At 37.6% G+C, this 13,570-nt stretch overlaps 1 protein-coding gene across 1 annotated transcript; it reads left to right on the forward strand.

Moving 5' to 3' along the window:
* Positions 1 to 5,339: 5,339 nt before the first annotated feature.
* Positions 5,340 to 8,916, forward strand: LOC136216984 (probable glycerol-3-phosphate acyltransferase 8). Its single transcript, XM_066003539.1, has 3 exons — positions 5,340 to 5,765; positions 5,926 to 6,238; positions 7,650 to 8,916. Exons 1-3 carry the CDS (start codon positions 5,452 to 5,454, stop codon positions 8,529 to 8,531), a joined length of 1,509 nt encoding a protein of 502 aa, XP_065859611.1. The 5' UTR covers positions 5,340 to 5,451; the 3' UTR covers positions 8,532 to 8,916.
* The last annotated feature ends 4,654 nt before the right edge of the window (positions 8,917 to 13,570 follow it).

The raw sequence follows: 13,570 nt of genomic DNA on the forward strand, positions 1-13,570 counted from the left end.
AAACCTCCTTAATGTAGATCACCTTCGAAACTAATATTTCTCAATTTCCATTCACAACGTTAGACCAGCAACATAGAACCCTTCAAGTCTCATCATGACACTACCCCAAAAATTACCCTGTTGTTGACCCTATCGACTGTAATATCAATATTGACCACCATAACCGTCGGCGAGCGGCTCCATCACGTGCTTAATCGTAATATGGATAAGTCAAATCGACTTATTCCACCAAGCATTATTACGCTGAGTCCATATTTACCATAGGAATGCACATAACTTCCCTTTGAGTTTTGGATTTAGTAGCGAGCGTAACATCTCTCCGACATATTCACTAAAAATGTTAAGATGCATATTATGACTTCCAGTCCAACTTTCTACCAGCAATCCGAAGCGTGCCTACAGTCAATGAAAGTATGAAACACATGTTCCCCGATTTGATTATAGATAACGCATTGATTCTTTACCTTAAGACATTTCAAGAATAATTATGCATGAAGTGGAAGGTAACACGAACAGAGTCGTCATATAAAGTTTCTTATTTTTGGAGGAATTAACAGCCGCCAAACAACAGTCTAATCCTTCATATCCTCAACAACATCCAAACACGCCCAGCATTTGAACGCTATTCGGTAGCCCTACCTGAAAGAATACAACCCCATTTTCGCATAATGTCGTACCAGCATATCAGCCTCTAACATGCCACCAATTGGAATCCCAGGATTTGAACCACATCGGCCTAACAAAGTAGCGCCCCAACACAAACCGTGACCACCCTATCCCATCTGCATCAACTATATCACATACCTGTACTCAGTGGCGGATCTAGGATTTGAGGGAGGGGGAGGGGGGCAAAAATACCCCTAACATTTTGGGCCAGGAGCAATTTTACCCCTAACGTCTAAAATGATGCAATTTTACCCCTAATGTTTGTAGCCAAGAGCAATTTTATCCCTAAAGTACCGAATCAAAATTAGAAGGCATCATTTAAGTTGAACTGAGAATTTGACCATCAAAAGTACATGATACACACAAACACAAATATTACCCTAGGTGACCACATACAATCAACACAACATCTATGTATATCTACAATTCAAATAAAAACTTCTAAGTTAATAAAACACCCTAATTTTACAACTAATACCACATCAAGCAATGATTCTGACAAGCAAGCCAACACTTGAAAAAAAAATCTTAAATACACTTGTATAACCATATTAATTAACCTGCAAGTTGACATATCATCAAAACATGGATGATTTCACAAAAATTGCATTTGAATAGTTCATGGCATTGAAAAACAATTGACAGCTACCATCAAAGCCCTTAAGCAATTTCCCAAACATCATCTGGCATTCCAATTATTAAAAACAAATCAAGCAGGGAAAACGTTAAAATCATCATATGAATCAAAATTAGCACATGGATCATCATCAAACTGAGCTGTTACAAATTTACTTTAGCTTAAACATTCCAAGCTATTCAGATCTCCCAATCAGTTCACTATTAACCCAGATTATTAACCTAAAATTAAAATTAAAGGGAAAAGTTAAACTAACCTGAAATTGATGAGGTGTTCTTGGATTGGAGATGGTGGCCGGTCGGAGAAGGAAGACAACCGACCGACCGGAGAGGAGATCGCTTGCTTTGCTAGAGGAGAGGAAGGGCGTCTGCTTCGTCTATCAATGGTCGACTCGAGGGAAAGAAAAGAATCGCACTCACACCTGCGCTGCGCGTCTGCTTCTTTGTTAATTAAAAACCCTTAACCAAAACGACGTCGTTTTGGTAAAAAAAAAATTTCCCCGGGATGAAGGGGGGCAAATGCCCCCTTTGACCCCCCTAAATCCGCCCCTGCCTGTACTTCACCCTACCCATCCTTAACTAGAGTTGCCAATTTAAAATCCACAACATTCAGAATCCATGGTTCCTACAACACATTCAAATTGTTAGCTCTACCAACCCGCTAGTGACTACCTTCCAAAAGAATGGGTTTAGATTCTAATATGCTTCGCCAAACTAGGCTTGGGTTATTACCCAAGGTAATCGTCCAAAAAGTCCTAACTGGAAGTATTTGGCTTTGAAGATTCGACAGGCTAAAGCATTTTTGTTAGAAACTAAATCCCATGCTTGTTTACCTAGTAAAGCAAAATTAAAAGCCTAATCCTCCACAATTTTTCTAAGCACGCAGATTCTCCTATGATGCCCAATGAATTCATCCCCAGTTACCAGATGAGCCCCACTAGAAGGAGTTTATTATTCTCTATAATTCCTCACATAGTGTAATAGGTATGTGAAAACCACTCATGTAATATGATGGAATAGCTTGAGCTACTACTTTAAAGAGAACTTCTTTACCTACTTGTGATAGGAAATGACTACCCCAAGTAGTGAGACATTTCGATAATTTCTCCTAGAGATAACTGAATACTGCTCATTTTCGCCTACCAATAAGTGATGGTAATCCCAAATACCTCCATGTATTAAGAGGTGCAATGACACCTAAAATGCCCTACAATATTTGTTTTGCTTGATCATACACATTGGTGCTGAAGAAAATACCAGATTTTTGTAAGTTAACAGGTTAGCCAGACAGGGCCTCATATTGATTCAAGATAGACTTCATCGTCAGACATTCAGCCGTTGTAGCTTTGCAAATGGAAAAACTATCATCCAGCCATCGTACCCCTACCCCTATGTCTGTTTAAGTAGCGTTGAGAAGAAATCACAGAAGAGAACTTTGAAGATGATGAACTCTGCTAAGAACTCGCTAAAAATCACCAAAAGAAGAAAGGGAGCAAGTGAAAAGATAGAAGAAGTTCTTTCTGGGGACGAAATGACCTTTTAAAAGAAATAGAGTGCGATGCTTCAAAAAATGCCTGATAGAAGGCCATTAAATGCCGAAAACACGCATTGTAGATGAACAGCCCTAAAGGGCTTTTTGGTCGCTTAAGGGGGGCTTCAGATAACATCTAAATTTATCCATGGCCAAATATGTAATAATAGGGAAAGAGAATGAGTCCCTAGCACTATGTTATGCCATATGGAACATAACGGGATACGCCATACGAACGACATACGATGTACATAGCCAAAAAAGAAGGATCTGCCATCACAACTCGTTTCCATGAACATCCGCCATCGTATCTCATCTGGACGGTTTCAGAAGACTAAATGGCACCTTTATAAATCCCTTAAACAAGATGAACATACTTTAATGGTAATTAATAGCCATTAAAGAGAAGTAATGACATGACTGTTCCAATAAAGCATCATTAATGCTAAAGGTTACAGAATCCTATATAAATACCACATCTTATGTGTATTTGAGGTATGTTGGATAACTTCCATCTAGTTCTTGTTATTACCCCTTTTTATTCTCAAATAATATATTAACTTTGGCATCGGATTTACCCCATCCGTAACCAACGACACCTCATAGGGAAGGGATTCCAATTAAGAAAGTTTGTCCATTTATCAACTGGTGCAGTGAGCGTGGAGCTCTGAGTAAAATTGAGTTCCACCATGAACAAGCAAGATGACATCTGAGCTTTGGGGGTTTTGGATGAATCTGTCTAGCTTGCCTCTTTCTATCAACTTCTCTATTTCTTTGAACAACTCTCAGGAGGCCTCTGTGTCATGGCCATTGATCCTATGGAATTGATAATATGCTTTGGAGTTTCTTCCGGCATTCTCCCCACCTTTGGAGATGGAATATTGTATATCTCGTTTATATTGGCTTTTCTCGATCCACATGAGGATCTCTCTCTTTGGAGCATTCAAAGGGGTATATGTTGGTCTTTACTTTCATCATATCTCAATCACCCCTCACTAGGTGATTGATGCATTTGTGTTCATGCTATAAAGATACTTGAAATTGATGCCTTTTACATTGTCATCAACTAATACCTTCTTCCTCTTCTTTAAATCATTCTTAGATGAATCAACCTTCAATAAAATGTAGCTCATTTTAGACAAATGATGAAAAAAAGCAGCTTCGCGGTTCACTTGGTTACTTCGCGGTTGATCAGAACCACGAAGTAAATCATGTGTATTTCCTTCGCGGTTGATGACACTGCGAAGTCGCAGACCACTCTTAGTTTCACAGTTAACTCAACCACGAAGTCGTAGACCACTCCTAGCTTCGTAGTTTTGCCCCAACTGTGATGATTTTGCTTCACAGTCGGTGAAAATCTCGAAGAAAACTCATAACTGCGAAGTAGTTTTCTGAATAAAATGAACTCTTTACTATCATTTTGAAATATTTCTAAGTCCTATTTCGTAAAATATAGCTATAAACTAACGAAAAAACACAACAATACACTAAACCTCAAACCAAAATCGCAAAAACAAGAAAACGAGAACACATAACCCTAAAAACAATCGAAATCGCATACATACAGTAGATGCCTTCCTACCGATTTTTGATATTAAAATCAAAGAGAATAAACATAGAGAAGAAGACATGCAGAGAAGAAAGCAATTCGAGTTCGCTTAAAAAACAAACACTTCGAATTCGCAGAGAGAAAAAGAGAGGAAGAATTTTTTAAATGTTATATATATGAAGAGGATTATGGGTAATTCCTAAATAAAATAGTCTAGATATGTAATGTGTTATATAATAAGTTTAAATATGTAAATAAGTCTCAATTTAACTCAGTTTCATAATTTATCCAATTTAAATATATTAAGGTTATATTTAACTGCGCCACGAGTAAATTTTAATGGCTTAAAGTGTTATTTAGCGCCAATCTATTTAAAATTTTATCATTTAAATTCTCATATATTATTCGGTCACATTTGATCCATAAACTACTGAAATTTTATCTAATTTGGATGGAAACTTGAATAAACCGTTATCTTCCTGATATGTGGTGATATTTTGACATATAGACTTGACATGACATAAATCTTAAAATTTATTTGTGAGATAGATTTTTTCATATGTGAAAATAATTAATTAGATTTAAAACTCTAAATTAAAATATATGGGCATGTGTCAATAAGATAATAATTGTGTTAAATTTTATTCTAAATTAAGTGAAAATTTTATCAATTCAATAGATCAGAGGACCAAATGTGAAAAAATATGAGATCATGAATCAAATAATAAAATTTTGAATAGTTGCACATTTTTTTTTTAAAAACAAGTTGCACAGTTTCTAATCAATTAATTGGATGTGATTAAATGAAAGAAATATATTTCCTCAAAAAAAAAAATATATATATTTTTTAATTTTTAATTTTTTTTAAGAAAAAAGAAAAACGATTTGGAATCGGAGGCCCAGTATGGTAATTATGGCGTCCAACCCCCACATTTAAAACCACAGCTTCCCCTCTCTGGTTCTCTCGTAATCCGCAAGCGTTACTCGGTCGAAAGAAAGAAAGAAAGGAGTGAAGAAGAAGTTAGTTTAAGCAAGAAGAGATCGATCAAAGTTTCTGGCCGGCAGCGTAATGTCGCAACCAAAACTAACGAAGAAGAAATTTCCCTCAATAACTGCTTGCAGCGGCTCCTCCTACGACTCAGTAGCTGCTGATCTCGATGGAACTCTCCTTGTGTCTAGTAGCTCCTTTCCCTACTTCATGCTCGTCGCCGTCGAAGCCGGAAGTCTCTTCCGTGGTTTCGTGTTGCTTCTCTCTCTACCTTTTGTGATCATTTCCTATTTCTTCATATCTGAAGCCATCGGGATCCAAATCCTCATCTTCATTTCCTATGCCGGACTCAAGATCCGCGACATCGAACTTGTTTCCCGCGCTGTTTTGCCTAGGTATACATATCCTTCTTTTAGTACTTAGTTCTTTCTGTTTGGCTAAATAGAGAAAGGAAAGGAGCAATAATAACTTATTAATTTGTAACGATTTTCTGTGCCTCACGAGGCTCGCGTGATGTGGAGTTATCATTATTGATTATTTGGTTCTTTCATGCAGGTTTTATGCGGCGGATGTGAGGAAGGAGAGCTATGAAGTTTTTGATAGATGCAAGAGGAAGGTTGTGGTGACGGCGAATCCGACGATTATGGTGGAGCCGTTTGTGAAGGATTTCCTCGGCGGAGATAAAGTTTTGGGAACGGAGATCGAAGTAAACCCTAAGACTAAGAGAGCTACCGGATTCGTTAAGAAGCCTGGTGTGCTGGTCGGCGAATGGAAGAAGTTGGCCATTTTGAAGGAGTTCGGAGAGGAAGCACCGGATCTTGGGCTCGGAGATCGCACGACTGATCATGATTTCATGTCCATTTGCAAGGTTTGTCATATACGCTTCCAGTTTTCACTGTTCATCCAATGATCAAATGAATTGAATATCATTTTAGATTGTTCACTCTCACACTGCATTTAGTTTGACAGCCTAAAAATATTTGATGGTGAATTGTCATTATCACTTTATGAAGCCTCTAATTATAATATTAATATATTTTTTTTTTGTGTGATTCATGAAATTTCATTAGGAGAAAACTAGCATGTGATCTGATGTTATAGATTTGGGCTGTAAATTTGGTAAAACTATTTGTCCTTTGCAATCTAAGGTATGAACATACAAGCAAATTACGAAATGCATTGTTAACCAAAAATAGTGAGGACCAAAAAGGCTGATGCTTGTTTAATGTGTTGAATCCTGTGGGACCAGTGGTATTAATTTTCCCCAACTGCCCCGCCGGTGCCAGCTAAATAATTAGGTAGGGTTTTGGTGATCGAATTCAGGAGTTATTATGACTTGTACTTCTCATTTATCCATACAAGCCACTGTTTTGTGTTACTTCAATATTCTTATTCAAGTGAAAGATAATTAAATTCAACGGATATGATTACTTCTTCCCTTGTGATTATAGGGCTTCTAACATCAGATTTGGAATAAGTAATTTGAAGAACTTTCGCATTGAATGGCATATATATGCTTCATGACTTAGAATAAGGGTTAATTAATACACATATGACATATTCTCACACTTAACTATTAATAATGTTTGGTTTCATACCTCACCAAATGTAAATTTGGTCTAAAAGCTTATCTTGTAAACTTACATGTTAATTTGTTTAAAGTATTTTATTGGTCACTTGTACAGTCATTTAAATTTGTTTTATAGAAATTTAATGGATTATTAGATTTCTAAACTTAAATTGATGGAAATTTTAATTTATCTAAATATTCTTTTATTGTTTTGAACTTAACGGGCTAATGATAAGTTTAATAAACTAATTATTTTTCCATGTAGATTTAACGGACTAATAACAAGTTTAATCAATTAAGAAGACATTTTGTAACTTTGAAGGATAAATTATTCTTGTGAGCTTTAAAGTCCTTATTAATCCATAATATTGTCATAGTCATATTTAATTATTTACATTTTAAATTTCTAATTTTAAATAATAATTTTTTTTAGTGGTTAATTTTAGTTGCTCTTACCATCTTAGTCAACATTTCGCTATTGAGATTGCCATATGATTTTTCTGAAAATAAATAGTAAAGTTTTGTAACCTTGTGATTGTATGTGCATTTAACCCCTACAATCAAAATCAGTTTACAATCAACTATTGGGCACGGCTAATGTTCTTTTTTTTTTCAAGTTTTTTCAAGTTGTTTTCATGGAAGTATTAACCCGTTAATTAATTAATTAATGTCCTTAAGCTTGATTACTAATTGACAAATTGAACTGCAGGAGGGGTATATGGTCCACCGGAGCAAATCAGCTACTCCGGTACCGGTAGATCGGTTAAAGAACCGCATAATCTTCCACGACGGGCGCTTTGTTCAGCGACCAGACCCATTAAACGCTCTTATCACTTATCTTTGGCTGCCATTCGGATTCGTACTCGCAATCACTCGCGTATACTTCAATTTACCTCTGCCTGAACGCATAGTAAGGTACACATACGAGATGCTAGGCATCCACCTGAAGATCCGTGGGACCCGACCTCCGGCCCCGTCGCCGGGAACCCCAGGAAACCTCTACGTCTGCAATCACCGAACAGCTTTAGATCCTATCGTCATCGCAATTGCACTCGGACGCAAAGTTTCGTGCGTCACATACAGCGTAAGCCGTCTCTCAAGGTTATTATCTCCCATCCCAGCCATTGCTTTGACCCGTGATCGTGTGGCTGATGCTGCACGCATCACTGAACTACTCCAGAAAGGTGATCTGGTTGTATGCCCAGAGGGAACCACTTGCCGTGAAGAGTTTTTACTGCGGTTTAGTGCTTTGTTTGCTGAAATGAGTGACCGGATCGTGCCGGTGGCGATGAACTGCAAGCAAAACATGTTTTACGGCACCACCGTGCGCGGCGTTAAATTTTGGGATGTGTACTTCTTCTTCATGAACCCAAGGCCGACTTATGAGCTGACTTTCCTTGATCGGTTGCCTGATGAAATGACGGTTAAGAAAGGAGGGAAATCGTCGATTGAAGTGGCGAATTATGTGCAGAAGGTGTTGGGTGATGTTCTGGGATTTGAATGCACTGGATTAACAAGGAAAGATAAGTATTTATTGCTTGGTGGGAATGATGGGAAGGTGGAATCAATAAACAACTCCAAAAAGAATTGATTTGGTTTCAATTTCAGTTTAAGGTTGAGTTTGTGAAATTTTCTAAATAAGTAATTCTTAGGCAGATGTAATGTCTGTGTTTCAATCTGCTAAACTTAGTAGTAGTTTGGGCTTTTGAGAATTTGGATAGATGCACCATTTTTATTATGTTTGTTCTGATTTTGAATGTACTATTTTTGGAATGGGCCTTTGTTCAAGAGGGGGAGTAGAATAGCCCTAACTGACAGAAATCTTTGGAAACAGCCCACATCCTTTTCAAAGGCAAGCTCTGTAACCTTTTCTTTTTTCTTTCTCTATTTTTGCTCTTATTGGGATTGTAGTATGTATGCTTATTTAAGAACATTATTTCGCAATTAGAAATACATACAATTGCAATTGCAAATGCTTATTTTCATTTTCCTAATAGGTTGATAGGTTTATATCTATTGTAAAAGTTATCCAAAGATAGATTATGCCGAGAATAGCTGGAACTTTGAAATTTTATGGGGGACCTATTCAAAGTGTGCTAATAACTTGATAACAACACTTCATTTGTTATTGATAATTCTGTTGTTGGGGAGACACCGTTGGGTGCGGTTGTACCACCTCCGATGATAAAGTCAGTCAATAATAAAATATGAGATTAATAGATATTGAAAAGTATTCAGAAGAGTGTTGTGAATTTACTTGTAAAGATGTCTTGATGGGGGTATATATACTCCTTTTGTAACGTGTTTGCCTTAATTGAGCTTAATTGTCATTACTCTTATTAATTGTCATTATTCCTCCTTCTAAAAGGAATAACGGTTGATGACATCATTTGTAAATCCGGATGTTATCAAAAGCCCATCTTAAAAGTCTAAAAAGTTCTTTAAGGTTGTTCAACTTCTAGACGTGCCTTGCATTTAATGCTATTCTGTTAAACACATTTCTCCAGGTCAGTAGAAGTGTGACACGTCATCAAGCTTTACTGCGTCTCTAAGCATCATGCTCAACACGAATCTCCTCCTACTGAGTAAAAGTTGTAGTTTTGCAAAGTTCTTGTAATAACTTTTTATATATTTTAGTATTTTTTGGGCAAGTATGGGCTTGACCATTTTTGCTTTGATACTTAATATAAGTATTTTGTTGAGGATATATAAGTAGGTGGTCAACTTTATATCCATATTTGTTGCTTTTGGCATACACCTTGTATGTTTAAGCAACTGTTTTTTCAAAGTATCTTTATTTTTTGCAAAAAAAAAAAAAAAATCACATTCAATTCGCCATTCTAGGCATTTTCATTTGCCATTCTACGCTCCATTCGTCGTTCTAGGCTTTATATGGATAGGTGGCCAGTCCTATATCCACATTTGTTGCTTTCTAATTTCCTTTGATAACTTCCAACATGATAATGCACTAATGCACCCTATCCACTGGGAAAATGGCGAGTCCTTCTTGGATGGAACTAACTTGTTGGCTTGGTATCCATATCTCAGTAGTGTCTCCATCACCCACCTGTCCATATATTCATCAGTTTGCTCTACACTAGCCCTTCCCATGGTACATACAAGTTCACTTTGTTTCCGGCTCTTTCAAGCACTGGTTGCGACCTGGTTATAAGTTATAGGGCCTGAAGTTACATCATTTGCGGGAGTTATTGCCTAATAAATGGATCAAACAATTTTGCAAAAAAAAAATCACATTCAATTCGCCATTCTAGGCATTTTCATTTGCCATTCTACGCTTCATTCGTCGTTCTAGGCTTTATATGGATAGGTGGCCAGTCCTATATCCACATTTGTTGCTTTCTAATTTCCTTTGATAACTTCCAACATGATAATGCACTAATGCACCCTATCCACTGGGAAAATGGCGAGTCCTTCTTGGATGGAACTAACTTGTTGGCTTGGTATCCATATCTCAGTAGTGTCTCCATCACCCACCTGTCCATATATTCATCAGTTTGCTCTACACTAGCCCTTCCCGTGGTACATACAAGTTCACTTTGTTTCCGGCTCTTTCAAGCACTGGTTGCGACCTGGTTATAAGTTATAGGGCCTGAAGTTACATCATTTGCGGGAGTTATTGCCTAATAAATGGATCAAACAACCATTGTCCTCTTTGAACCGCAGGTCTTTCTCCACTTCTGATGGGTTCCGCAAGTGTCAACGCTGGTTAGGATACTGGTGGATCCCACATTCTTGCTGGCATATATGGTGATAACTTTCGGAGTGGGCATGTACCATGTTCATCAAGAAGAGAATATGGTAAGGTATAAAAGCTATGTTCACTTACCCTAGGGATCAGAGTTATACCGCTTGATCCGTGGAACACATTTCGTGGTAGAATACTCGTGTGCACTAGAACCCCCAAAGTTTGAGTGTGGGGTTAAACTGGAGTTGGTGTTTCCACTCTGGTCTGCAGGCCTGTGAGTAGCTTGATTAGATGATTCCTTGAGCGTTGATTCATGTGGGTGGCTATAATAGATCCTGCCTCTTCTAGGAAGGTGGATGGAGATGCATATTATATATCTACTACTTGTACTATCACCGAAGAAACTGGAGCTGTAGTTGTTGTAGTTGTGGGCACCATAAGATCCCTAGTGGTTGGTTGTACCACTACTGGCTCTGTCACATTGTTTATCATGAACCTTTATTTATCAAGAGTTCCACGTCCACTGCACCAATTTGATAACAACACATCATTTGTTAATGATAATTCTATCGCTGGGGAGACGATGTTGGGTTCGATTGTGGCACCTCCGATGATAGAGTCAATAATGGAATTTGAGATTTATAGTTATTGAAAAGTATTTAGGAGAATGTTGTTAACTTACTTGTAAAGATGTCTTGATGGGGGTATATATACTCACTTTTATACAATGTTTACCTTAATTGAGCTTAATTGTTACTAATCCTCCTATTAATTGTCATTAATCCTTCTTCTAGAAGGTATACCGATTTGTCATTATTTTTCATTCTAGAAAGAATAACGATTTTGTCATTATTCCTCCTTCTAGAAGGAATAACGGTTGATGACATCATTTGTAAATTCGGATGTTATCATAACTTAATTAGAAATGTCTATTTATTATATATGGCTTCAACCATCAACGACGTCATGATATTCATCAGATTCTTTAAAAAAAATATTTGATGGCTTTTCCTCAGAACTTGATGCCTATATGACAGATATTGTTGGTCCCGTGTAACTTATTATGATTAGTTCCAAGGGGGGGTGTTAGGCATGAAATTGACTAAGATTAACAGATAATTTATAAGGGAATTCGGGTAATTTTTATATCATTTTGTAAGGAATAAGGGCTAATTAATGTCCTTGTGCAGATAAGCAAAGAAAAATGCTAAACTCGCTGGAAACAGCTTGTTTCGCTAATGCCAATGAGGAGTGGAGCCTTACTTGTGTCCAGCGGTTAAACGCCGGATTATCCAATGACGGACAGCGACGGATCGTTGGTGGCAGTGAAAGGAAAGCGGCAGGAGGGGCAGGTGAAAGTGTGTGGCGATGAGATTGCCCAAAGTAGCATGATGATTTGAAGTCTCACCCCCTTGAGTGTTCAAGGGTTAATCTAAAAGTTAATCATTTCTTTAGTTTGATAATTGTAGTAAGTAGTTGACTTTGTTGTAAGAAGGGTACGAAAGTTGTACTAATTTTGGACAGTCTCGGTCTTTTCCCTTTAAATAGGAAAAGCAAAGAAGGTTTAGGGATCGGATTTTTATTTTCTTAGCTTTAGTTTTTTAACAAGTAGAATAGAAGGAGAAGAGAGCTCTCATGGAGTCTCAAGCTGTAACAACAACCTTCCTCTGCTCACTGCTCGATATGAGTGAGTAGACATTTTGAACGGGCACGGCATGGTCGGCCCGGTGATGTAAGTTTTACAACGTTTTAATGATATTTAGTATTTTGCCAATGTTGTGATCAATGAGGATTTAACTTTCTTGCGTAAGCATGTATGTATGTGTTAGATGAATGTTAGGACACTGCTTTCATCTTCACCGATATCTCTATTGATCTCCCAACTTCGAAGCTGACAAGTTAGAAGGTTGTGTCGAGGGTTTTCTCATCTAGAAATGCAGTTTTGTTCTTAATGCTAGAAAGAATGTATCTTTAGGACGCTAAAGATGTTAGTAAATCTTAGGAGTTTGAGAACACACGACAGTTGACTCAAACTCACTCGAAAACTGATACTTTGGCTTCGTTGGCATTATCTTTTATTCATCGAATGTTGTAAGATGTAACACACCGTGTTCGGTCATGTAAATCATGTTCTCTTCCTTTAATCATTGAAAAGTAACCTTATTTCCTTGATTGAGTATTCTGCCTGAGTCATTAAACAACCAATATCAAACAAACAACCATAAAGGAAGCCACTTGTACAACACACACTGTTTAGCAACAATTTCTCTTATTTATTTGTATCACAATCCCTGTGGAGACGATACTCACTTATCACTTTATTACTTGTATCTAGTGCACTTGCTAGAGTCTGTTTGCAGGACAACAAGTTTTTGGCGCCGTTGCCGGGGATTGAGAGCAACAAATTTATAGCTGAAATTTTTGTAAAACAGGGTGTTTTTAATCTGTGTGTTAAGGCGTGCAGGAACAAAAAGGTCATTTTTCCGTTTATGCGTAGAGCTGAACCTCCTGTTTTTCCTATCGATCTCGAATTAGAGAGAACGTGTAGACGAAACAGAGCGGGAGCTCGACGTGCTAGACAAAGAGAAAGGCAAAGAGAGAGAAGAATGGCTGGAAGGGAAGGACCAGAACAACCAGTTCCACCAAACCAAGAAGAGGAAGGAGAAAATAATAACCCTCCTGTGATGAGAATCAGAGACTACTCTAGGCCAACTACCGAGGGACACTCATCGTGTATCGTATTGCCCAACGAGGGAAACAACATGTTCGAAGTAAAAGGGTCCATGATACAAATGATCCAAGCCTCGGTGCAATTTAATGGGTTTCAATCTGAAGATCCTAATGGGCATCTTCAAGAATTCATTACCTTGTGCAACACATTCAGGTCGAACAGAGGTGTCTCTGATGATGTGATCAGATTAAAG

Source organism: Euphorbia lathyris, chromosome 2 (genome assembly GCF_963576675.1).
Source record: "Euphorbia lathyris chromosome 2, ddEupLath1.1, whole genome shotgun sequence".
Classification (NCBI taxonomy): domain Eukaryota; kingdom Viridiplantae; phylum Streptophyta; class Magnoliopsida; order Malpighiales; family Euphorbiaceae; genus Euphorbia; species Euphorbia lathyris.

Excerpts from the sequence above, each read along its gene's own strand:
- LOC136216984 (XM_066003539.1), top strand. The coding sequence starts at position 5,452 with ATGTCGCAACCAAAACTAACGAAGAAGAAATTTCCCTCAATAACTGCT. Across the intron at positions 5,766-5,925 it reads TCCCGCGCTGTTTTGCCTAG|GTTTTATGCGGCGGATGTGA; the intron begins GTATACATATCC and ends TCTTTCATGCAG. Across the intron at positions 6,239-7,649 it reads ATTTCATGTCCATTTGCAAG|GAGGGGTATATGGTCCACCG; the intron begins GTTTGTCATATA and ends ATTGAACTGCAG.